The sequence below is a fragment of the Meriones unguiculatus genome, chromosome 2 (assembly GCF_030254825.1).
Source record: "Meriones unguiculatus strain TT.TT164.6M chromosome 2, Bangor_MerUng_6.1, whole genome shotgun sequence".
Taxonomy (NCBI): domain Eukaryota; kingdom Metazoa; phylum Chordata; class Mammalia; order Rodentia; family Muridae; genus Meriones; species Meriones unguiculatus.
In genome coordinates, this window is record NC_083350.1 from 83,795,568 (window position 1) to 83,823,529 (window position 27,962).

The window sequence follows — 27,962 nt, forward strand, 5'->3', positions numbered from 1 at the left end:
CTGAGGTTCTGAAGTAATGAGAGTAGTAAATGAATAAATAAAATGTGTTCAATGCCCCTCTCCAATCCTTTGCAAAGGAAATGGAATGTCAGTAATCAAATGTCAGGAAAACTCCAAATACAGTAACATAAAAGTTATTGATAATGTATAGTAAATATGATAAGTATTTGAAATACAGTACTCAAACTGTAAAACATAAGTTGTCTTTATTTAGTGAAAATGATTCAAAACTAAATAAGAAAATTAAGAGGCAAAAGAAGTGCAAAGTAGTGTTACTACAAAAGCCCAAACAAAGCTTTTCAGGTAACTCCCTCAGGTGTTCATTAATAATTTCCCTCCTGATTACTGTCAACATTAGTCCTCCATGTTCCTCTCACTATTTTCTCTTACTGAGGGGGCCAATATTTTATGTGATAGAAATCCTATTCCTGTTTCTCTAACCTCCTATTTTCAGTCTTTCGAGCCAACAAGTTGATTTAGACTTCCACAAAATATTTTCAAAGTTTAGCAATTAGTTTTCAACACCTAAAAGTTACTAATGAACTAAATGTTAACAATTTCTTTCATCAAAAATAATTATTTAATTGGAATATAGAGAGGGTGGGAACAAGTTAATCGGAAAGAAGGATGTTTCTTAATGTAATCCTACTACTTTGTGAGCTAATTCAAAATGTAAGTTTTTGAAGGAGTTTGAAGACAGGTGCTCTGCATGGGTGAACAATTTTTCCCCAGAAGACATGGGTTATTAAATGAAAGATCTCAGTACCAAGTGTGGGATGCCTTCCAATGAATTATTGACCAGGCCTCAGAGGTTCCCCAAACAAAACAAGTCGTTGTCATTACTTTTGTAGTGTAATTACATTGCTGCTGCCATAACTTCATAGCTTGCCTCGCTGCTGAAGACACACAGCACATTCTGTTGTAGGACATACAGAAAGCCAGAACTGACATGAAAGTTTCCTCACTGGCTAGTTCTCATAGAGCCAGAGGCGCTATGCAGGATGGACTTATACAGCATTGGACCCAGCATGCGACAGGGCCACCCTCTGGTGTGATAGTGGGGTGGCTATTACGGGAGGAACCAACCACTTCCTGACTGGATTTGAGGTCTTCTCCAAAAGAGGAAAGGCAGAATCCATGGCTAAGGAGGTCGCAGGCCCTACAGGGAACATAGTGCTGCTTTGTCAAGTAGATCTGCTGTAAAATTGCCTTCTAACTAGTTACGTTTATACCCACGGATGAGTAACGCACTCAGCCCAGAGACGCTTGGGACAGAAGTTAGACTGTCAGTGTAGACAGTATAGAGACTCCTAACTGGTCAAAGTGCTGAGAAGCTGGCTGTTGGATGCTCACCCTAAATGGGGTATCTATATCAATACCCCCATTCCCCAAGTCTCAGGGAGTATCATGAAGGAGGGAGCAGAAGGAATGTAGAAGGAATACTGCGAAAGGCTGGTTCTGGGCAAGGCTTGGCTGTGTCACTATGAACTCACTGCAGCTATGGTCACCTGAGCATGACCTGCACAAGCCAACAGGACTGCTCAACATTCCAGCAGGCAGCACTGACCAGACTCAGTGGGTACAAGGAAAGACAGACAGGAAGGTATTAGAGGGATGGTTGAGGGTTGTCAGGGAGGTGGGAAGGGGGAACTGCAGATATGATTAAGATAGATATGATTAAGATATATTGCATACATAAATGTATGGAATTCTCAAATGATATATAAAAGATATTGTCATAGTAAATTAAATGGTATCATGCTAATAATGTTTATTATTAACCCTATAATTGTTATGGTGGCAGTACTTAACCCGCTATCATAATCAATATGACACAGACACCTGTTAGGTTTTATAATTGTCTTATAACACCTTGGGCTGGGCATGCCTACACTGTCTCAGTAACCTCTAACTCCGCTGCATGCCATCTGCCTTATCCATTCCTATGAAGGCCACCTTCCACACATAATCCCAAGATACTTGCTTGTATTTTTCACCTGGCCTTTCCACGCCATGCTTGGAGTCCTTTCTCCTGGCCCACATGGTTCCATCTCCAAGCTAACCCATCACAGCATCATCCTCCTCTCTTCCCTTCTGTCTGTCTCCTTTCCATGAGTTTCCTGTTCCCCAAAGTCTGAGAACCTTAGCCATGTCTACCTCCTTCCACCCTGACCAGGTACAGGCCTTTTTTATTAACCAATCAGAATAATGTTTTAGGCAAGTTTACACAACAAGGATAGCTACATCTGGGCAGTAAACAGATCTTGAGGGCCAGTAATCAGCATCAGACCAACCCCCAACAAGATATTTTAAAAATAAATGAGTACAATATTTAGGAAAGAAACTTACCTAATTGGAATACAGAGTTTGTGTTCCCACTTCTACCTCAAATTATCACCTCATTTATCTAAACGAGATTTGAAAGGGGTTTTCAGTATAAGTCTATATTCAAAAAAGCAGACAATTGTTACTTTTTCTATGAAAAGTCTTCAGTCAATATGAAAATTCATAAACTGAAAATGATAACTCTCAGCATCAGATGCATTTATGAAAACAAGTGTCACACAAAACATGATATCCCAAGGAGCAGTTCTGATTTTGTGAGACCCCTTAGAAAATCCTCTTTTCTACTTGGAGGACCATGAGTCCGTGCAGTGGGTTTGCTGGAGGGCTACTGGTAAAGACAAAGTCTTACTTGTTGTTTCTCAATCTCAGAAATGTGACAAGTGAATCACCGCAATTGTTCTATCCATCTCACCTATCCTCACCAACTTCCAAGAACCCCAGCTTCCCAGTTAGCACAGAAGATGCTAAAATGCATTTCACCTATTTTGAATATCATCCATTCCATCTTAACAATCATTTTGAATTACAGGCAGAAAATTACAGTTAAGGGGGTAGAAATCATGACTTTCACAAGAGGCTTCACTTTCCATTCTATTTCATATCAAATTTTTACATTTATTTATGAAAAAGAAAGAGAGGGAGCGAGAAAGAGAGAGCACAGGCCACAGTGCATAACCGAAGATAACGAGCAGCCTACAGGACTCAGTTCTTCCCTCCTACCTGGTGCATTCTGAAGAGGGGCTCAAGCTGTTAGTTTTGGCTACAAGCACATTGACCTGCTGCTGAGTCATCTTGCCAGTTTCTTTGATTTTTAAAATCCATTGTAGATAATGTCACAAGCAGATAAATCTAAATCTAGCTATTTTTTCTACAATCAAGACTGGTGGTCCATGATAGAACACAAAAGTTAATTGATTGTGTTCTATCATGTTCTATATCACACCAAGCAGAATTTAAAAAAAAAAACAGCTATTAGTAGAGGTACCTTTTTATATATTTTTAAATAAAAAAATTTACTATAATCCAAGTGTGGCGGTTCACACCCATAATCTCAGCACTTGGGGGCTAAAGAAGGACTTCCATGAATTCAAGGACAAGCTAGGACACCTAGTGAGTTTAATGCCAGCATGACTAGAAACAAAGTGTGAATTATACATAAACTATTTATTGTCCATTAAATTCTAAATAAAACTTAGAAGTCCTAGCTCAGGCTTTTCTATACAATTCAATATCGTTCCTGAACTGTTTCAAGCAAGGAGTTAAAAACTGATCATCTGAGAAATATTTGTATTTCATAAGATGTCTTCTCAAACTATGAGCATAAAACTCCACACCTATGCCATCTTTTGAAAATAAAAAGCTGGAGTGCCATGCCCGCTACCCCTTGGTAGCATGCCTTTTCACTTGAGCACAGTTCTCGCCAAGTCCAGTAAGCCTCTGTGTAGCTCAGTACGTCACTCCTGTTCCAAAGGGTGGGGGGTTGTCTTGATGGCAGGTGAAAGTCTCCACTAAACTTGCGTGTATTCTTCAGTTTCACTTAGGGTAATGCTAAACACAGATTTGTCTGGAAGAGCTGTTAAGACTCTGAAACTCTCAGAAACAATGTAAATTGACTCTCCCTTCTGCATGAAAGCCTTCGGATATCTGAAAACAATTAACCTGTGTTGGCTTTCTGGCCTACTGTCACATCCCCAAGACTGCCAAATACTCTTCATAATAATGTTTGCAAGCATACCCACAGCTACAGCATGATCCCTGTCAGATGAACTGTATAATTTACTTCCCAATCTATTATTACCAATGTTTTTCACATGTTAATAATATAATACTTTACTTAGTCTAGAGCAGTGGTTCTCAAACCTTTTGGTATCAGGAGTTATTTACACTGTTTTAAAAATCAATTGAGGAATTTGATAAATTATTGGTTAAATATTTTATTTATGGGTACTTGCTATAGTAAAAAATTAAATTCCAAATGAAAATAGTTACTTAATTTAAATATAATTATTAACATATTTCTATGAAAATATACTTTCCAAAACAAAGAAAAGAATTAGTAAGAAAGGTAGCTTGGCAGGGTCAGCTGCTTTCGACCTAGAGAAGAGCATGTCTGATTGCATGCGGGTTGATGCCCCAGGTCCCGTCTCTGAGAAAAAGGTATCGGATGGGTCTGATGCTCTTTGGGTGGATGACACCTAAATGAACATCGGTACAAAGTCCCAATTTATTTCTAATATCAGAGATCAGACCTCTACTCTTGCCTGATGCGTCTAAAACAAAAAGGGGGAACTGTAGAGAGCTGCGTAATGCCGCGCCTTAAAGATGGAGCTGGTTTCCACCTTCCACCTTCCCGATGGTGAGTGCTCTCTGTCACGAACAATTCCACATTTGGCTAAGGCTGAGGATCTGGCTTGCTTCCATGTATGTGGACCTATCTGCATTGCCCACGTGTCACGCTGGGGTTGGCTACCCAGAAGCTATTTTAAGCTGTGGGCTGGCTTTCCCCAGGGTCAGATGATTGTTCAAAGTTCCTGAATAAACTGCATTGAGAAGAACAAAAAAAAAAAAAAAAAAAAAAGAAAGGTAGCTTGGTTTTACATTTTAACAGTTTTTAAGTGCTTGATGTAATGAGGGCAACTCAATTCTTCAATCTCCTTTAAGTTCTTTTGATTAAGTAAATTTGTTCAACAAGTTGGCACATGTATGTACCGCATACTGAGCACTCTTGCCTCCCATGCTCTCCCTACAACTACCATCCTGCGCTCACATCCTTACAAACCACTCACATTCATGTCTCCTCATTTTGTTTTGATCCACTGATTTTAACAGGGCATGGATGTGACCACGGGTTTGGATCTTATGTCTACTTTTGCACGTACTATGTCGCTCTATCACAGATCAGGCAACCTCTGAAGAGCCCGAGGAAGCATAAGAACAAGCATCACAAGTAATATGTTCATGTTATTGTAAAAAGCAGTTCTGACCATATATGAAGAGTCTCCAGAAGATCTATTATATATATATATGCCACATATGCATTGGTCAATGTATCCAAATTTTTAGTTAGTTTTCTAACATCTTTAACATTCTCTTAATTATCTTGAGCTGGTAGACAATTAAAACCAACACTCTCTGAAATCCTACCCTTTCATGTAAATGCAAGTCTTACACATGGGTGCTCTCCCTAGGTGTACATGGGGAGCAGCTTCAAGTGCCCCCATAGATGCCAAAATCTGCTGATACTCAAGTGCCTTGTATAAGAGGATGTAGAATGTACACATAACCTGCTCTTATTCTCCCAAACATTTTAAATCATCTCTGTATTTTTTGTAACATCTAATACAACACAAGTTTTACATAAATTGTTAATTGGAACGGCAACAAGAAAGCAGTATGTATATGTTCAGTACAGATGCAGTTTTCTTTTTTAAATATCTATTTCTCTGATGAGGCATTCACAAATGTAGCAGTCAGACCATTTCCCCCAGGTTCCATTTTGTTGGCCTCGTGTCACTGCTTAATAGTGACCGTGTTGATACCCTTTCTAGGTCCTCTGTAGGACTGGTCCCCTTGTCTCTACTCCCAGGCTGTGACTGGTGGCTGATAACTCACAACAGAACCTTCTCTGGAGAATCACTTGGTAAACTGGCGCTACCTACCTGAAGATTTGGCTAAGAAACTGATTATTAGACTACAAAAGGCCAGCCCAGTAATGGTGGGACTAATCCTCTGCTCTGGTTTGAAATGAAGAGCTGAGATCAGATAGCTTGTCTCTGGTTTCTCTTCCACAGCTGTTACTCCTTGCTCTGCCTACTTCCCCTACTCCTTTTCTCCTAAGAGCCCATCTACCATAAATCGTCTGGAGAAATCCTTGTCTTAAGTTCTGCTTCTGGTAAGCCCAACCTAAGACCCCTTTCATCCACGAGACTGCCACAGCCCTGACTGTGACCTGTCATCTGAGGTGACGGTCAGGGCACAGAGTCCCAGCCCTCCCACGCATTCTGGAGGAGGAGTGGGGTCGCTCTCACAGAGTGGTCCCAGCCCCAGCAACATCAGCCCCTTCCGGGGCCCTACCAGAACTGCAAAATCTTTTTTTTTAATTTAATTTAAATTTTTTTTAGGTACAGTTTATTCACTTTGTATCCCAGCTGTAGCCTCCCCCATTCCCTGCCAATCCCACCCTGCCTCCCTCTTCTTCTCCTATGCCCCTCCAGATCTGCAAAGTCTTAGGCCCCATCAGACCTACTAAATCAAAATTGGAGGTGTGGGCTCAGCAATTAGTTTGAACATACCATTACACGATAATCTGTTTTAAGCAAGCCCCCCTCTGGTGTCCATTGCTTTTATAGCAGTCAAGAGCACGAATTCTGAAGTCAAAGTTAATCGTGGCCTTGCCTTTGTCCCTGGGGAAGGTTCTTAACCACTGTGTCTCCATGATGTGTACAATGATGGTGATAAAGATACAGATGAAATGAAGTCATGTATTCAAATCACTCAGAGCAGTGGCAAAAGTCTGATGTTAACTCCTGTGTTCCTTGTTTACACCACTGTGTACATCCACTGTGTACATAACTAACATTAGGTTGAAATCCACTATCTTCTGCCACAGGGTTTTTCTGAAGATTTTAAGACAATATAGAACTAATGCAGGAAATTAGCACATAATAGAAAAACCAATAAATGTTCACTGAAAGTATTTCTTCAAGAGGATTAATCTCCTAGTACATAGACATTAATACTTACACAAACGTGTGTTAAAATGGAATCTGTTAAAGACATTGATAGAAATACTGATTGGGGCTAACTATCTAAAAGTCTAAGCACCACAGACGCTTTCTTCGGGCTTGAGATCCGCCCACTTACCTATGTACATTCTTTGGCATGGCTGTTCATCCATCTACAGACACAATTCGCTACTAACAGCAGACAACGCAGTTACTTGAGTGTCACAGTTTTAGGTTAAAACAGCATCTGCTGCTTAGGTCACTGTTATCTAGTGCCACAGATCACACCCTAACCTCTCCTCCTCAAAGACTGCAGGCATCTTCTGATGATTGACGGTTGAAAATGTTGTTTAAACACTTGCTTAAAGATCGTTAATCATCAGAATTTTCATGACTGACAGATCCCATTCTGAAAGTATAGTTACAGCTAAATTTGGTAATTTTTACAAATTAAGATTATACACCCCTCAAGTTCTTCTTTCATGAGCATAATAAATCCTCATCATAAAACTTACTTAAGTGAGGATTGATCATCTTACCCCGGGTCCTCTTTCTTGTTTATCTTCTCTAGGTGTATAGACTTCATTATGTTTATCATATCTTGTAGGTCTATATAAGTGAGTATATACCATGTGTGTCTTTCTCCTTCTGGGATACTTCACTCAGAATGATCTTTTCTAGATCCCACCATTTGCCTGCAAATTTCATTATTTCCTTGATTTTGATTGCTGAGTAGTATTCCATTGTGTAAAAATACCACAATTTCTGTATCCATTCCACCATTGATGGACATCTGGGTTGTTTCCAGGTTCTGGCTACTACAAACAAAGCTGCTACAAACATGGTTGAGCAAATGTCCTTGTTGTGGAACTTAATGGCAGGCTCTTCGACCTCCCCACCCCCCAAGGGAGGAGCAGTCCTGCTAGGCCACAGAGGATGACTTTGCAGCCAGTCTGAAGATACCTGATAAAACAGGGTCAGATGAAAGTGGAGGAGGTCCTCCCCTATCAGTGGACTTGGAAAGGGGCAGGGAGGAAATGAGGGAGGAAGGGAGGGTTTGGGAGGGAATGAGGGAGCGGGATACAGCTGGGATACAGAGTTAATAAAATGTAACTAATAATAAAAAAATAAATTAAAAAAACTTACTTAAATACTGAAATTTTAAAATTGTTAAATATGAACAGTCCACTGCACTGTAACAGATAATATATTCCCAATCTAATTATAATCTACCCTAAGTATATATTTAAATTGTCATAATATTTTTACTCCATCACAAATGTGAGCATACTAATAAGATAACTATTAATTTTGAGATATCTAAAAATGAAAAACTAGCAAATTGTACATCATCATACCTATAACCATACTACTGAATAAACAGAAATTGTGCATAAACCTTGATGAAGAAAGAACAGAGTTATAGGAAAGAAGAATGCAATGCAGTCTCGATCTTACCAAGGCAGGCACGCCAAAACAAGCACAGTTCTTACAACTCGAGACACTCTAAATACCCTCGTGCTACTTTCTGCTTACAGTCAGATTTCGTTTTCCCGAACAATTCTGTGAGATACTGGTGGTTAACTGTGGCAGGAGGGAATGGTCTCCTGAGACCTGGAGGTTTCCCCAACCTTTGAAGGCATAAACGGCATAAAAACAGAATGTTACATCATCTCCTTTTTATTTCCCCATTCATTTACTGCTCCTCAGTGTATGACTAGGAAATATTTTGGTAGTATTAACAAATAGTACTTTTGCATATTTTAGCCAACAAAATAAAAAATACTTTTGTTAAGATGAGAAAACTGAGATTTATACAAGGTCATACTGCTGGGACATGACTAAAAAACAAAAAATTACAACTCTAAGTCAAATGCTTTTTTCTAACTATGTTTGCTGTTATGATCTACATTCGGCCATCTACTTTACTATGAGTTACCAAAAAATTTAAAATAAAACACTAGCAATCCTAGCGCACACCTCTGGTGGAAGCCTCCTACCCCACCAGAGGCCAGGCCAGAATCCTGAACCACAGGTAAAACCTCCAAGCCCACACCTACCCATCACTACGCAAACCACCCCTCCTCTGCTCATCACTGCATCCCACCACACATCGCTGGACTAAGCCTTTACCCCAGACAAGCTCATGAAGACCAGGTAAGTCACCGCTCCACTCCAGTACCCCCCAAACTGGTCCACAAAATAGAAACACAAGGTACATTGCCAAATTCATCGTGTAAGGCCACAGTCAACATGATACCCAAACCACACAAAGAGTCAACCAAGAAAGAGAATTAGAGATGAACTGCTTTGTGAACATTCATACAAAAATACTAAATAAAATACTTGCAAACCAAATCCAAGAATGCATCAAAAAGATCATCTACCATGATCAAGTAGGCTTCATCCTAGAGATTCAGGGATGGTTCAACATATGAAAATCCGTCAGTATAATCCACCATATAAACAAACTGAAAGAAAAAAAACCACATTATCTTCTCATTAGATACTGAAAATGCCTTTTATAAAATCCAACTTTATGATAAAAGTCTTGAGAGATCATAAATACAAGGTGCATACCTAAACGTAGTGTTCCTTCATAATAAAGGCTATTTACAGCAGGCCAACATCAAATTTAAAGGAGAGAATCTTAAAGCAATTCCACTAACCTCAGAAACAAAACAAAGCTGCTCACTTTCTCCATATCTTTTCAATATAGTACTTATAGTTCTAGCTAGAGCAATAAGTCAACTAAAGGAGATCAAGGGGATACAAACTGGAAAGGAAAAAGTATCACTATTCACTGATGATATGATAGTATACATAAGAAACCACAAAAATTCTACCAGGGAACACCTACAGCTGATAAACACTTTCAGCAAAGTGGCGGGATACAAGATTAACTCAAAAAAAAAAACTCAGTAGCCCTCTTACATATAAATGACAAAAGGGTTGATAAAGAAATCAGGGAAACAACACCCTTCACAATAGCCACAAATAATATAAATATCTTGGGGGCAACTCTAGCCAAGCAAGTGAAAAAAACTTCAAGTCTTTGAAGAAGATATCACAACATGGATGTCCCCCATGCTCAGGCATCTGTAGGATAGCATAATAAAAGTGGTCATCTTACCAAAAGCAATGTACAGATTTGATGCAATCCATCAAAATTTCAACAAAATCCTTTAGAGACTTGGAAAGAACAATACTCGAGATCATATGGAAAAACAAAAAAGCAAGATAGCTAAAACAGTACTGCACAATAAACTAACATCTGGAGGTATCACCATCTTGATTTCAAGCTGTACCTCAGAGAAATAATAATAAAAACCACATAGTATTGGCATAAAAACAATTAAAAAACAATTAAATCAAATCAAAGACCTAGAAGCAAAACCTAACACTTATGGAAACCTGATTTTAGACAAAGAAGCTAAAACCATACAATAGAAAAAAGAAAACATTTTCAACAAATGGTGCTGATCTAACTGGATGCTTGCATGCAGAAGAATGCAAATACACCCTGCACAAAACTCAAGTCCAAGTGGATCAAAGAACCTAACATAAAACCATATCCACTTAATCTGATAGAAAAGAAAGTAGGGAATAGCCTTGAACTCATTGGCACAGAAGACAACCTTCTGAACAAAACAGCAGTAGTATACATAGGCACTAAGATCAACAATTAATAAATGGGACCTCATGAAATTGAAAAGCTTCTGTAAGGCCAAGGACACCATCAACAGGACAAAATGGCAGCCCAAATAATAAGAAACCACCAACTCCACATCTGACAGACACCCCTCAGAAGGATAAGACCAAAAACACAAGTGACAGCTCACGCTGGCGAGGATGTAGAGCAAGAAAAACACTCCTCCATTGCTGGTGGGAGTGCAAACTTTTACAGCCACTTTGGAAATCAATATGGTGTTTTCTCAGAAAATTGAAAATCAATCTACCTCAAGAACCAGCCATACACTGCTGGGCACATACCCAAAGGATGCTCTACCATATCTCAAGGACCTTTGCTCAACTATGTTCATAGCAGCTTTATTTGTAATAGCCAGAAACTGGAAACAACCCAGGTGTCCCTCAACTAAAGAATGGATAATGAAAATGTGATACATGTGCATAATGGAATACTACTCAGTTGTTAAAATAATGACAACATTAAATTTGCAGGCAAATTGATGGAACTAGAAAAGATCATCCTGAGTGAGGTAACACAGACCTAGAAAGACAAATGTGGTTTTGTACTCACTTATACATGGATATTAGCCATACAGTAAAGGATAACCATGCTACAATTCACAGACTCAGAGAAGCTAAGTAACAAGGAGGGTTCAAGAGGAAATACATGAATCTCACTGTGAAGTGGAAATAGAATAGATAATGCAGGGTGGAAGGGATGGGGGTAGACAGGAGTCTAGATGGAGCATGAGGATCAGAACAGGAGGGATCAAGTAGGGGGAGGAAGAGAGAGAGAGAACTAGGAGAGACAGCTGAAATCAAGGTGGAGTCGGGGGGCCATCATCTGAACAAGCTAGGAACCCAGTGCAAGGGAAATTTGCAGGGATCTGTGAGGGTGACCCCATGGAGCCTGAACTGGCCGTGATGTGTAACCAGGCAATGCTTCCAGCGGTGAAGGAATTGGGACAGCAACACAGCCACACAACATTCCATTATGTTCCCGCCTACGGATGTTCAGGGCTAAAGGTAGTACAGAGATTGTGGAAGTGTCCAGTCAATGGCTGGCCAAGCTTGAGACCCACGCCATGAGACGGAGCCTACCACTGATACTGGCTGAAGGACAGAAACCAGAGGCCAGATAGCACAGAGACCTAAGATAGAATCAAACACAATTGGAAAAAAAGTCAATAAAATGTGTCCTAACGATGTTCTGCTATACTCTCAGACTGGTACCTACCCCAACTGTTATCAGAAAGAGTTCACTCAGCAACGGATGGAAACAGAAGCAGAGACCCACAGTCAAACATTAAGTGGAGCTTGGGAAATCCTGTGGAAGGGGGGGAGGAAGGATTATAGAAGCCAGAGGGAAAACCCACAGAATCAACTAACTTGGGCCCCCAGGGGCTCACAGAGACTGAAGCACCAACCAAGGAGCCTTCCTGGGACTGACCTAGGCCCTCTGCACAAGTGTTACAGTGTGTAGCTTGGCCTTCGGGGCTGTCTCTGACTCTGTTGCCTCCCTTTGAGACCCTTTCATCCTACTAGGTTGCCTCATCCGGCCTTAACATAAGGGAGGCTCCTAATCTTACTGCAACTTGATATGCCACATTTGGCGGATATCCACAGGAACCCTGCCCTTCTCTGGAGGAAAATAGAGGAGTGTATCGGGGGTGGGGTGAGGGCATGGGAAGAGAGAAAGCTGTAATCAAGATGTAATTTATAAGAAAAAACTAAGTAAAAAAATTTAAAATATTTCTCTAGTGATACTGGACATATTGGATATTAGATACATGCTATGGCTGTTTGATATCCATGGGAGGCACCCTTTTCTGAAGAGAAACAGAGGAGTAGATGGTGGGAGGGGAAGAGGGTAGGTGCGGAGAAGGACTGGAAGGAGAGGAGGGAGGGTAAGCAATGGTCAAGATGTAATATATATGTAGATACATAAATATATTATAAAATATAGATTTCAAGGTGGACTACGAATGGTGGAGATGGCAACAGGAGGGTCAGGTAGGGGTAGAGAAGGAGAGAACAGAGGGAGAGATGACTGGAACTGGGAACATTTCAGGAGCTAAATAGAAACCTAGCACAGTAGAAACTCCATGGAATCTAAAAAGGTGACACTAGTGAAGATTCTTAGTAATAGGGACACAGAGCCTGAACCCGCCACCTTCTATACCCAGGCGAGGCCACAAAACCTCTGACCTACAGTTTTTCCGCCTGCCCCATCTGTGCTGGGACCAGAGCCTAACATACTCATCATCAGAGAGGCTTCATCTAGCATCTGAAGGGAGCAGAGATAGAGTCCCACAGCCCAGTATCAGGCGGAGCTCAGCAAGTCCTTCAGAGGAGGAGGAAGGACTGGAGGAGACAGAGGGATCTGGGACACCACAAGAACATTAGCTGACGGGGACTCCAATGCGCTCAGAGACCAAGGAGCCTTATAGGGAGCCTTACAGGGCGCCTCTGCCCTGGGTCCTCTGCATAGCGTTCTGGTTCTGTTGCTCAGTGCTCCTAACAGCGAGAGCAGGGGCCGCCTCTGACGGTCTGTCTGACTTGTCCAGACTTCACGTGAGAACATGTGCCTGGTCTTATGGTAGCTGGATATGCTACAATATCAAGCATTTGGTTGATGTCTCTGGAAGGCCTGTTACTTTCTGAGGGTGAAGAGGGGCTGGATCCGGGGAAAGAGAAGGTAGCGGAGAGAAAATGGGCTGAGCAGAGGGAGGGAGCCTGAAGTCAGGATGTGATATGTGAGAGAACAATAAACAACAAACAAAAACTGGTAAGCAGTGGGCTTATTAGCACCATATTCTGCTCCAACTCCACAAAATATGGTACTAAAACCTCACCACACGCCTTCCTTTTGCGACATTTTCTATATAAGTGTTTATCAGCTTCTATCCAAAGTAAAATCCAATAAATTCAGAGTAACTCATCTGATTAGTCATCTTATGTCAAACCATACAGGAGTAAGCTGATTCTAGCTACATTAGATATTTATCGGGTAACCCTGCATGGATGGCTTACATTCTGTGCAAGCAGTCTGACATAAAAAACAATAAATACATGTTCATGGTGTATGAAAGAAAAATAAAGGAGTTACACTGTTATAGAAACCCCTGAAGAGAAAGGGGAGATAGAAGAAAACCTTTTAAAAATAATCTGCAGTTAATAAAATCTTACTTAGTCAGGGGCGGTGGCACACACCTGTAATCCCAGCACTCGGGGAGCCAGAGGCAGGCAGATACCTGTGAGTTTGAGACCAGCCTGGTCTACAAAGCAAGTCAGGACAGCCAAGCTACACAGAGAAACCCTACCTTGAAAAACCAAAAAAATAAAAATAAAAATAAATGAAAATACTTGATTAGAAGGAAAATAACATCTATGCTACATACACATACATGTATGTATATATAATCTTTTTGTTTCTGTGTTTTATATTTGCTCATCTGTTTAAAACAAAGTCTCATGTAGTTCTCCAAACCTGTTATGTAAACGAAGAGAACCTTCAACTCCGATTCTTCTGCCTCCTTCTCCGAAATTACAAGTGCACACTGCCACGCCCAGCTTACACTGCCACGCCCAGCTTAGCATCTTCAATTACCCTTCCAGCTGAAGACTGGCAGAGAAATCAGGACATGCCGTACCTCACAGTACTGTATGTCTCAGGCAACTTTAAAAGCATCCTCCCTTATTTGGGAATTGAAAAACGGGACAGCCACAAGAAAGAAAGCTCCCACATATAGACAGTGACTCCAAATGGAACTGCTAGATCAAACAAACAAATAGCAACACCCAGCACTTCAAAGTGATAATTAGTATGGGTTTCACTCTTTGAGGAGATAAAAATAATAATATGTAAATCATAATGGTCAGCAGTTAATTGAAAGGACAGTAAATGTCCTTGGATTAAGTCGTTTAGGCTATAACAACTGTCCATTCCTGTACTATTGTCACCAGCGTGATCTACATATCCTGATAAAATTTTGCATGTTTCTGGTTATCCTGTGAGCACCACTGTGAAGTTGACTCTGATGTAAAACCAGTATGTGAGCTAAACAAGGGATGGGGATGGAAACATGACGAAGCAAGCGCAGCAAAGCGCCGATCACAGGGCGCAGTACGAGGACAGGGCTGCCCGTGGAAAGCTCCTCCAGCTTTCCTAGGTGTTGAAGAGCACTGAGGGGATGAAGGCTGGTGGAGAAACAGAGACAGGTGAGACCTCTCCACTCGGCAAAGGCTGCAGCTGCCAGCACCGTCAAGTCACAGCATTGGCCAGTCCTCAGGCACAGCACCGTTACTGCTTCTAAAGTCTCTGCCAACTTGTTAGACAAAAGTCAGAATGTGTCTTTTAGTCACCTCTGCTAACTGTCTAAGCTAACATAAAATGAATTAAAAAGTTGCCTAACATGTCTGACTTTGGATTTGGTGTTGGCTATAGAGGCGTGGAGCAGTAACCATGATTCAAGCACCCTCCATGCAACACATAGCACTGCTAAGCACAAAATCCCTAAGAATGACTTGTGTTCAAATGCTACTGGAGCAAGTTACTCCCAGAGCAGCTGCATACACAGGTGGAAGAGGGCAGGTAGGCTGATTACCAAACTGACCTGACCTAGCCTACCGGAGGCCAACCTCTTCCCGCACTCACACAGGGCATCCCTAGGAGACAGCTCGGTGAGGAAGGAGACTGCCACGCAAACATGAGGTCAGAGTGCGGACTCCAGCCCGGGAACCGCTGAGTGTGCTAGCATGCACCGGGGATGTGAAGAGATGAGAGCCTGGATCATTCGACAAGCTATGAGAGACCCTGGATGTGCAAAACAGGGAAAAAAGACCTAACCCCAATGCACACCTACACACACTACATACACACATGTACATACAGACAGTAATGTGCATACAGATAGAAACATGCACACACAGACAGAAACATGTACACACAGACAGACAGGAGCATGTTCACACAGACAGACAGGAGCGTGTACACACAGACAGGAGCATGCACAAACACACAGAGACAGACAGAAGCATGCATATGTACACACAGACAGGAGCATGCACAAACACACAGAGACAGACAGAAGCATGCATATGTACACACACAGACAGGAGCATGCACAAACACACAGAGACAGACAGAAGCATGCATATGTACACACACAGACAGGAGCATGCACAAACACAGAGACAGACAGAAGCATGCATATGTACACACACAGACAGGAGCATGCACAAACACACAGAGACAGACAGAAGCATGCATATGTACACACAGACAGGAGCATGCACAAACACACAGAGACAGACAGAAGCAAGCATATGTACACACAGACAGAAGCATGCATATGTACACACAGACAGGAACTTATACACAGGAAGAGGAAGGGCTGTGCACACATGACAAATGTACAAAAAACATTTCCTCTCTTTTTACTAAGCGTTTGTTATTTCTTCCTTTGTGCTGAAGCAATTTACCCCTCTGATCCATCTTCCATGTTACAGTTCCAGTGCTTCCTGAAGAAAGAGCGTGTAATTACAGTGTAGCCATCAAATGGAATGGCATGGAGCCATTGAAGGGAACCATGGATTCTGCATTTACTGAAATACAAGAGTGCCCATGATATTCTTCTGTGGTACCAAACACATGTACAAGAGAAACCTAAGGAAAGTAGATAGTAATTCCCAAAATACTAATAGTGGTTACCTACCTACAGGTGTGTGGGGAATTCGTCTACTTTTATATATTTCCCTATTTTTCATTTTTCAGAATGGATTTCCATAACTTTCCTTAAGAATAACAAATATATTAAATCTATTTGCATTTTGATAAGAAAAATAAAAATAGTCCAGAAAGCCACTAAGAACACACAGCACTTTAGTAACATTTAATTTTGTAAATTTCTCAAGTTAAAGTATCCTAAAGAATGAGACCCAGATTCTACAAATTTCCAAATGGCTAGAACAAGAGTGAATGCAGACTGGGTCTAAAGATGGGTCTGTGCAGGTGAGTTAGCACCAGATAAAAGGCAAGGCAACGCAAGGTACCGTGTGCCCTCAGATCTGAGAAGTGGTGTGAAGGATCACAAGAACAGGAAGGACTCCCAGTGGGCAGCACAGTTCCTGTTCTCACTGTTGCAAAGAAAGTGACCCTCAGAAATGAAGCTCGCATACCTACCACAACGGTCCCAGGAGCCAGCTCCAACTAAGTTTTTAAAATATAAGCATGCATAAAATAGACGGAAAGTTTTTAATTTATACACTTCATGAAGACTGAAAAGGAGACCACAGCACACTAAACTACTCACCTCTGCAGGAAGACACGGGTGTACACTGGCAGGTGTTCCCAGATGTGGTGGCGTAGTCCCGGTTCTTATTTGAAACTGTGTTTTGCACATGTAGCCATCAGAACATTCCTGTGTTCCACCAGGAAAGAATACATTTAAAATGCCAATTAATTCAAGAACTCATCACTTAAAGAACTAGCATTCTCTTACGTTCTAAGCCATGCAAAGAGCTGAGGCACATTAAATGAGAGCAGGTAAGATGGATAAAGACTAACCCAGTGTGCACAGTGTGTCACTGGGTAATATAAATCTTCTTCCCTAGCTGCTTAATGTTCCCCTTCTAAATTAATCTCTTCTAGTCCTCTCCCTCTACTGGCCCACAACGCCGAGGTCAGACAGCCAAACTTCAGGACGGTGAACACGCAGAGCACTTAACCTCACAGAAAGGAGTATGGGGTCGTGAGAACGATCTCACAGGGGAGATTTTAGGGTTCACAGCAAGGCTGGAAGGGAGCAGGGCCTGTATTGTCTCTTCAGTGAGAGTGATGTACCCAACACCTGCCTGAGCTCTCTGAGGAACCCAGACATTCTGAGCACCATAACCCGAAGATGTTTTGTCTTACATTCCACTGTGCCCCTTAGCTCAGTGGTTCCAGAGTCAAAGGCCTTTTCTGCAAAGTAGAAAACAACCACACCATTTTCACATGTGTACAAGAAAGAGTTCTTAGCCTCCCTCTGCTTTGTTTCTCCTTTTGAAAGTGTTTTACGTCTGTCTGCATGTCTGGGTCCCGCATGTCTGCGGGTACACAAGCAGGTGCACGTGAGTGGCCACGCGGGCCGAGAACATGCTTCCTTGGAGCTAGAGTTACTCATGTTGCAAGCTGCCCGGTGAAGGCTAGGATCCAAGGCCCAGTCCTCATGACTGAGCAGCTCCTAATTACCGAGCCATCTCTCCAGCCTCACTAGTTGTCCTCTTTCCTGCCTTCTTGTACTTGCTCTTCAGCACAGCCACGTCTACTGTTCATTGGACTATAAGAAGTTCCGTTTTAAGGTAAAACTTGCTTGAATTCCATAAACTTATATGAAAAAATATAGTATCTCTCCATGCATAGATTGATTACATGCCAAGAAATCTCAGTCCTCCACCACACTCACCCAGCATTCACACCTTAATGGAATCCAAATAATAATTAAGGAAGAAGAGGTTGCTTGTTCCTTTTATGAAAAAGAGGGACATTTGGAGACAGAAACAGACACACGAAGTTCTGAAAAAGCCACACAAAAATGGAGAGATGAGTGGTGCAGCTACAAGGCAAGGAACGTCAGAACTGTTAGCCCAGAACCAGAGAGGGGATAGGTTATCTCTGTGAGCTGAAGTGGAGTGACCCAACACCATGCTGTCAGGCCTCTACCCTCCAGTACAGGGAGAGAGGGTGTAGTTCTCTTCCTATTCCATCGATTCACCTCTGCTGGGGTACTAGATTGTGATACCTCGAGGGTAAAAATACAATTACCATAATTCTAAAGAGAGTTAAGAAGCAGAGGTATAGCTCAGTGGTAAACTATTTGTCTAGCACACAGGCTCTAGGTGTGATCCCTAGCACTCCAAAATAAACTTAAAGTTTTTGAAAATGTATAGAAAGATAGATTTGATGGCACCTTAAACATGTCTTGCAGTACATTGGGCTGACAGCCTGCCAGCCCTTACTTGGAAGCTTGCTACTTATGATTCAGTTCTGAATGACTGGAGCTAATTTATTCTGGTTGGTTACTACCACTGTCATAGGTTATTGGTATGCTGAATATCATTCCTGACTGGAAAGTAAACTACCAACTATCTAAAATTATTACTTAGAGTTATTTCATTAATATTAAACATTAGAATAATTGTCAGAATCGTTGTTTTAAAGTCCATCTATAAATCATCAAACCTATACCATCAAAATCATACTATTTGGTCCACATAAGTTCAGGTAGGCTAGCAAAGCGGCACGCCTCTTACCTAGCATATACAAACCTTAGTTTGATGTCCTGCACCAGGAAAAAAATTGCTCAAAAAGTAGATATATGCGATGAGTATGTCATCATTACTACTTAAGTTTTTCAAACATCCACTCTGCTTTTGAAACATTAGCCAATTTTCTTCTAACTCCTTAGGAAAAGGAGTTCTTTTTTCTGTACTAAATCCAAACAGTAGTCATCCAGCACACACCATGCAATTACTCAGAACCTGAGAGTCATGCCAACAACTGCTGGAGAATGCCTTTGTAAAGACAGGGAATGTAAAAGCCTGGGAATTCTCGCGCTAATGCTCCTTAGCCTAGCTAGACCAGCAGACTATGTCTAACTCAGATCTCCCCTTTGCAGTGCTGTGCTCTGCTCTAATCAACACTCTTTCCCACTTCTTATATTTACCATGGTTTGGACTTTCATTTGAACTATTGCGTCAACGAGTATTAAACATCTGTGGCTTTATTTCTCCCAGAAAATTATAATAAACTCAGAACCAGTTCAATTACGATAAACTCAGAACCAGTTCCTAGGGAAGCCAGTGCCCTAAAGGCAGAATGCAGATCACCATGCCACATAAAATCCCCATCCAGGTGGCCTGAAAAAAAACAAAAAATGCCAGCTCATCCTGAGAGGAGAAAGAATACATCTCACTCCTTCAACCCTTTCTTTTGGAGATAAGGGGCTAAACGGACAAAGCACTTTCAAGAAACTGGTTTCCCATCTAATTGGGGGCAGAGCTGAAACTGGAAAGCAGGTCACTGGACTTGAGCTTTTTCTTGTTTTAAAGTATACACAACAAAATGTGCCAGAGAGCAAGATTTTGTGAGACACAGGCCAGTGTTTACACTCTGACGGATGCGCTCAAGCCCCCCACAAGGGGCTCTGGAGACCAGTGCGTCACCATCGCCCGCACTGTTGACATGCAGATCCTGCAGCTCACCTCAGGCCCCTGAACACGCACCAAGAGGATCCCCAGGTGAGTGTTGTACGTACCTGGACGCACTGGGATAGTGCACAGTAAAAGCCTCATGCAAGCGGACTGCACTGGCACTAACTCTCCACCCTAGCCGCGCACAAGACTGTGCCAGCCAGTGTTCTAAGTGCCGTGGCTGGGGTCTCGTCTTAAACCAAGTAAGCTAGAGCCTGCACCCCAAAAGCTTCTACTGCACTGCCATGGTTGGGAGCCACTTGAGCACCTGAAGAACTCAGAGCATCAAGGAAATAGTGGAGAGCTGCCTAGAGAGAAAGGGGCAAGACCCTGATGAAGACAGAGCTCAGTAGGACCTTTCCAAATGCTGCTCCTGGTGAAGGCACCACCACACTGAGACAGTAACCTTCGACCCTGCCCCCCAGCAACCTACCGAGCCCTGACAATCCTCTGTAGTCACCACCAATCGCCTCACTTCAAACTGTCCTACATGCACCTCAGTTATCAAGATTGCTCGCTAAGCACCTGCTATAAAGCAGTTGCTGCACTTCACTGTCACTGCAGAAGAGAACCGAAAAGCAAAGTTCAGATGCAATAACTCAAACATCACAAATAAAAACCCATAACACTTCTTCATAGCCAAACTTTTTCAGTCATCTAAACAGAATGCTTATCACTGATTTATAACAAAACTAATAAATGTACAAGATTTAACAGAAGTAAGTATGTCTTCTAAAACAAGATAAAAGGCTGGGGATGAAGCTCAGCTGGCAGGGTGCTGGCCCAGCTACAAAAATCCCTGGCTCCTGTCCAGCACTGCACAGTTCTAATCCCAGTAAACACAGGGAGACCAGGCGCCCAAGTCGTCCTCAGCGCATCGACTAGGATGAGATCAGTCTGAGCCACAGGAGACCCTGCCTACGTATATCACACACACACACACACACATATACATATGCATGTATTCAAGTCCAGAGGATTGGAGACATGGCTCAGTGTTTCAGAGCACTCACCGCTCCATCAGAGAACTGGATTTGGATCCCAGCACCCAGATTGAACTGTACATGCACAATCCAACAGTTCAACTTGGATCAGGCCGCTCACCAATACACCAAGGGATCCAACACCCCTTTCCAGGCCCCAAAGGCTCACAAACACATGAGAACATACACATACACCAAATGCACACACACAAAATAAATAATAAAACTTATCTTTAAAAAATAAAAAACCAAAGGACAAATAGAAAAACACTAATCTCCTAAATACATAAACAGCTTTAAGTTCCTTGGAATGCAAATAGTTCTAACAAATCAATAAAAGGGCTAATAGTCCAAAAAATGAGCAAAGGATAGGTGGAAATGTAGATAGATAGACAGAGATAGATGGGCAGATCACCCAAAAAGAAAAAAAAGAAAGAAAAAGAAAAAAAACATATACGTGGATAAAATTATGTTCAGCATTATCCCTAAGGAAAAAATCAAATAAACATGGTGTGACAACTTTTTTTGACCTGATTGCAAAGATTTAAAACACTATGGAGTGTAACATACAGGCAAAAATGTGCGTGAAAGGCAGGGACTCGCCCACACATTGGCAAGAGAAAAAAAAAATTATTTCAGTAGTATATCTCTCAAAATCAAGTTGTCAAAACCCACCAAAACTTAAAATATACTGTTGATATATAGGTGCGTACTTAAAAATGCCACTCTAGAGGCAGAGGCAGGCAGATCTGTGTGGGTTCGAGACCAGCCTGGTCTACAGAAAGAGTTCCAGGGCAGCAAGGGCTACATAATGAGACCCTGTTTCCAAATTTTAAAAAGGGAAAAAAAACGGTACATACTCTAGTCAGAAATGCCACCTCCAGGAATTTATGTTAAAGATACAGTCAGATCTGTAGAAACTGAAATTCATGTGATGGCCTCATTAAAAAGTTTTGCTTCAATGGTATAAAATCTAAAAATACTTGAATAATCACAGGTAAGGCTTGGTAATATAAATTATTACACATTCAAATAATGAAATTCTACGCAACTAAAATAAATATTTGATGATAGAATATATGAATTGCATTGAACATTACCCAAAACAGTCTTGGATTTTCTTCAAGCATTTATTAGATATAAGTGTATATACTATGTGTGTCTCAAATACCCATACAGAAAGATCCCTCACACCCTGGTCTCAATCTCTGAAGTGATAGGAGAATAGACTATTTCTTACACTTTTTGTACGTGTAAATCTCTGTGCCTGTGTCAGTGATGCTCACTTCAAACAAAGAGCTGGCTGTCTCCTGCACATCTGCTTCCAGGCCACTGCACTCCTTCCAGAGAGCCAAATGCTAAAACTTAGAGAGAAAACATCCTGTGGGTTCTAGAGAGTCCCAGAGAGACCAGCAAGTTTTATGGTGGAGTGCTGACTGCATTTTGGATGGAGATCTAAGAATTTCGAATCCAAAAGAACATGTTTGGATTTGCTTTCTTACAAGCCGCCACCGGGCTATGCCACCCACCCAGAGAGCTAGGATATGCCTGCTAGAATCCAGCCACACAAGTAATTATGGGGCTTCTCTTGCTGAATTTTAGTAAGATTTTACAAATCGCCTCTCTCTCTTTTTTTTTTTAATTTTTTATTTAACTTTTTTTTTTTATCAGTTACATTTTATTAACTCTGTATCCCAGCCGTGTCCCGATCCCTCATTCCCTCCCAGTCCCTCCCTCCCTCCCTCCCTCATCTCCACCGTGCCCCTTTCCAAGTCCACTGATGGGGGGGACCTCCTCCCCATTCATCTGATCCTGTTTTATCAGGTATCTTCAGGACTGGCTGCAAAGCCCTCCTCTGTGGCCTAACAGGACTGCTCCTCCCTTCGGGGGTGGGGAGCTCTCTCTCTTTTTTAAAGCCATTACTTAAAAAAAAATTATCTAAAAAGCCTCAGGCATGCTTTGGAATATGACACTGGAATTTAATACAACTGTCCAGAATGAGCAGCTGTAGAAAGGGTCAAAGGACAAGGACATTCAAGTTTCTAGGTCACTCCTGGTGAAGAACAAAGTTTTCAAGGTTAGTGGAGGCCTGGGGGACAGGCCAGACCTGGACAGGTCCTTGAAGGTGAAACCAAAATCATCAATAGCTTCTCCAAGTTGGTCAACCAAAAGAAGAACAAGAAGAAAAATTCTCATTGAAAAGCAAGGCTAAGCTGGGGCCAGCCTGTTTCAGGACATCCCGGACTACAAAGAGAAATGCTGCCTCACGAAACCAAACAAATAAAACAGAAAAGCAAGGCTAGACAGGTCAGACACTAGGTTCTATCAATACATGTTCGTTTTTACAGGCCAAGGCTGGATGGCCAGGAGGTGTCTGTGAGAGATAGGCAGGGCCTCTGTGCAGAATATGGTAATGTGCTCTATCTCACAGGCATCCCAATACCCACCTAATAGCCCTGCCTCTATTTCTGATACCTCTGAAAATATTAAATACAAAGGTGAGTTATTATAGTGTGACCAGATACAGTCAAAGTAAATCACTTTGGGTAACTACTAGCCTCTGACTCGTTTTGATAAAAATTGAGGAAAGCAAAAATTCAAAAGTGGAAAAAGTAAAGATATACTTCATTTTTGAGGAAGACTGTGTACGCCTAAGTCATAGAATATTTTGAGGTGTATTAGACATGACTTAGCACACCAGGGCAGAGGGCTGAAGACATACCCTCGGTATTAAGTTCCCCCTGAGGAAGTAGCCCTGCCTGGGGAGGGTTAGCTTTATCACCAAACCTATGCTCTTTAGGATTCTTAAGCACCTTTACCTCCCTTCCAAGGATTCCCGCCATCCCCACCCAAACCTTTGGTAGGAGCTTAGTACGGAGAGAAGGCTGTAGTGCTCTTTTCTCTCCTTCCTGCTGCTCAGGGTCATGGGTCCTCAGGGGATTACCAGACCCGGTCTTCCGGATACCTGCCGTCCTGTCCAAAGGGTGACACGAAGCAGCGAAAGCTGAAAGGCTCAGTTGGGGTGCCCAGAGAAGCTCTCTGGGACGTTTCTCTCTGTGAAGCCAAGTGTCAAAGCACGAAGATCAGCGCAGCGATGTTGATCCAAAAGGCAATGTTCTGCGTGGGCCTCTCTATATGTCCTTTCTACGGAGTCCACCCACAGATGTTCTCAGCTGGCCGAAGTCACATCCCTCGCATATGAGGGGTCACAGCAAAACATAATGCGCCCTCTCACAAGCCAACCTGGGCAAAATATCACGTGGCCAGCTTATAGCAAAACACATGAAAAGACTCGGTCAGAAATTTCCACTTGACTTCTGTGAGAAGGAATCACATCAGGACACACTTGTCTCAGGCAGTGCACTGCTTTGACATCTGTGTAACGCCTGACTGTCGCTTTACCTGAGTTATCCTTTAGAATCTCTAGTGTACTCATATTCTCTAGCTAGAAATTAAACTACATTAGAACACTGTGGTCACTGGTCCTTAATTACATGTTCTCTGACTCAATCAGTTTAAGAAACATGTTTTACATAATGTGAAACAATGGAGGTGTTTAAAATGCTGACCTAACACACTTACCTCTGCCACACAGTTAACTAAGTCATGGACAGTGAACAGAATCTAATTGTTATCAAGTTTTATGATATATGCATAATAAATATGATCAATAGGAGGAAATAAAGGGAAGAAAAAGGTTTAAATAGGCAAAAAAAAAAAAAAAAACCACATCTGCCACAGGAGTCAACAGTTTCCTGCTACAGAAGGCTACTGTTTTCAGTTCTAAGAGCAAGCCCACAAACACCGGCTGTGGGAATGGAGCGTTGGCTCAGTGGCGAGGCATGTTTGCTGCTCCTTCAGACAGCCCAGGTCCAGTGCCCAGCACCACATGCTGGCTCACAACTATCTCCACCTCTAGTTCCATGGGCTCAAATGGCCACTTCTGACCACTGAGCTCTCTTGCATGACCACAGCACACAACAATATACTCAGGTACCACATACAGCTGGTGAGGGTTGGATGCAAATGTCCTGCACAGGCTCCTGTGTTGGAACCCTTGCTCCTTAGCTGGCCCTGGAAAGGCACACCATCTTTAGGAACTGGAGCTTTGCTGGAGGAAGTGAATCCCTGGAGCAGGCTTGGCAGTGTCGTGGTCAGTCTCACTGGAGACTATCTACTACCTCTCGGGTTTCTGGCAGCTGAAGTAAAGTGATCAGCTGCTTCCTTCTGCTGCCATTATGCCTTCCTGTCATGAGGGACTATCTGCTCTCAAACTGTGAGCCAAAATAAACCCTTTCTTCTTTAAGTGGCTTCTAGGCAGGTATCTGATCACAGCAAAGAGAAAAAATAACTTCATAATTTTATTGGGGTGCCACTGAGGTAATTACAGTCCCCAGTATAATGGAATGCTACATTGCTATTAGAAATAGATCGCTGTGCACACTCGCAAAGAAAGCAGGGCTCTAGAACGCTTGCGTAGCATTCCCAAAGTCCAGGTTTAATCTTCAGCACCTCGTCCTCCCAAAACCATGAACGTGAAGCAGGCCTGTAGTTTCATCATGTGGGAGGTTGAGGAAGAAGGACTGTGATATATGGAGGGAGCCAGGAGCCAGCATGCTCTCTGGTGTGCCCCAGATGTGTGGTAGAGGGCACTACCCAGATAACCCAGAGGCTGGGATCTGGATTGGGAGCTGGCAGAGCCCAGCTAGCTACCTGCCCCTGTGTTCTGTGACCAGCATGGTTCTGAGACCATGAAATGCTCTGCAAATGAGGCTCGTATTATTATTTTTTTTATTCTCTTCTCTTTTTGAACTAACCCCTGTATAGGATAAACTGTAATGAGAGAAATACCTCCTTCTCAGATTACTGCCTAATGATAGCATCTTTCACTGTATTTTTTTGAGTAGTATGGTTTGATGCCTACTTAGGGCTTTCAATTTTCAGTTCCATTCAATACTGAGAGCCCCAGTCCTGCGGCAAACTCCAGCACTGTGATTTATAGAAAAGCCAGTTTCTTGCAACAGCTCTAGCTCTCTTTCCTGGCAGGACTCTTGAACTACTAAGTCCACTCTCTTACCGTCCACAGTCCATTCCTGGCTTTCTGCATAGGCAGGAAAACCATGCCCTTCCAAGCCCTTCTTTCAGGTCAAAGCCCCAGAGAAAAGAAAGAAGAAAACCAGCCCTTTGTTGGCGGAAAGAAAAAAGGAAGTTGCCCAGAGCAGGCTAGTAAGAAGTATGTACGCACATGTGTGCACACGTGTGCCTAAGCTGAGACTCCACAGCCTACTCACCTAGTGCAAGCTTTTAAAAGATGCTACATATTAGATGGTGCTAAAGCTCTTCTTCTTGAACAAAGCACTGAAAGAGAGTTTAAAGCACACGAGGTCCCACTCTCCTTGATAATACTTCCAACTCACATTTCTACAATGTTAGGTTTCACAATTAAGTATTTTCTTTTCCTGCTTTTTTTTTTTTTAATAATGTTTTGTTTTCAGATCTTCCAACTTACCCATTTTCAGTTTTCAATTTCTAGTTCATAGATGTGGGACCTCCATGTGTGCCCTCATATTTTTTATTATATTAAGCAATTTTGTTTGGGTTCCCAGAGCATTCCTGCTTATTTGTGCCAGAGGAATGGCCAATGGTGTTATAACCAAGTGGGGCCTGCTGGAAAAAACTAATTCTTTCTCTTTGGTCCTGCTTCCAATTTAAGTTTGTAAAGATTTTACCATATTTTGTCTGTTTACTCTCATCGAAATGTTCTCAAAGGTTTGGCTTTGCTTTTCCAATATCAGACATTTTTTAAAAGGAAGTAACTCAAGCTCTGCTTCCCCCTTTTCTCTACATTTAAAATTACTCGGTGTTTTATCCCTTTCATACATAAGTCATTGATCTTTTAGCGACTGGCTGTTATGAGGACTTACACATTGCTTAGTTTTATTCTTTATTAGGTCTGATGGTGGAGACATAAATCAGGTTGCCAAGGCGTCGCTGTGGCTGCAAAGCATGATCCATGCGAAGCAGAACAAGCCACTGAGCTGCCCAGCTTCTAGGGATGTGAGAGTTCCCTGAGCTCGAACAGCTTAACTCTTCAGAGAAACTTACAGGTGCCTCATTCCACTCCCCCTCTGTGCTCACACAGAGGTCTCCCCAGTTTTTTCGTCTCTGCACCCAAACATTGTCCTTGTATAAGGACACAGATTCACAACCTGCCTAATCCAGTGTGAGCTCATTTTCATCTTGTTCACATTTGCAAAGACTGTATTTTCAAGTAGAGTCATAAATACAGATCCGTGAACTTAGGTGACAGTAGAGAAATGGGACAGGGACAGCACCTCTCAACCCTGCAAGTCAGAGGCAAGAATGACAGCCCATAGCCTGGACCTAACATGGCCCTCTTCTTCAGAAAAACAGTCCAAATTTCAATTGTTCTGGCCTGAAATTCAGGGCTCAGTCTTGGAGATGTTGGTGGACACCGGAATGACATTAGCCAAAAACAGGGCAGAGGGTACCAACAGCTAGTAAAGAAGACTATGCTCCAACACCAGGACTGCTTCTATGCCAGGGAGCCTGGAGAGGGCGAGACTAAAGACTACTGCGGCCCACACCAGCACTCGGCACTCCGACTGAGAGAGGAGCACCTGCGGCACCCTCCACCGTCAGCGAAGAGCCACAAGCAGGGAAAACAGGAAGGCTGTCTTTTTTTTTTTTTTTATGTAACAAAAGTTTCTTGACATATTTCCAAGAATGAGTCACAGTCTCTACCCTCCAAGTCATTTCCACTCCAAGCCTGAGCATGTCTAAAGCTCCTTCACTAAACTTCTGTCTCTCCCTCAATGTCTACTTATTTAAACTTCATGGAAACGGGGCAACGCAGTGGTATCATCCAGAACACTCTTTACGTGCTCCTGCAGCCTGTGAAACACGTGGAAATGAGGCAGCAGATCTATTCTCCCACACTCAGTAACTCAAACTGAACTCAAAG

The 27,962-nt window shown here is 42.2% G+C and overlaps 1 protein-coding gene across 8 annotated transcripts in view; it reads right to left on the reverse strand.

The window, feature by feature from the left end:
* The window catches only part of Atg10 (autophagy related 10), a 255,376-nt gene that overhangs the window by 178,985 nt on the left and 48,429 nt on the right, over positions 1-27,962 (reverse strand). For all 8 annotated transcript variants that reach the window (XR_009589939.1, XR_009589938.1, XR_002475960.2 and 5 more), the window contains one exon: positions 17,075-17,182. Coding sequence is in view for 5 of the 8 variants with exons in the window: in XM_021627362.2 (XP_021483037.1) it covers positions 17,075-17,182 (108 nt within the window). In the remaining 3 variants the exon portion in view is untranslated. The remainder of the gene's footprint in view (positions 1-17,074; positions 17,183-27,962) is intronic.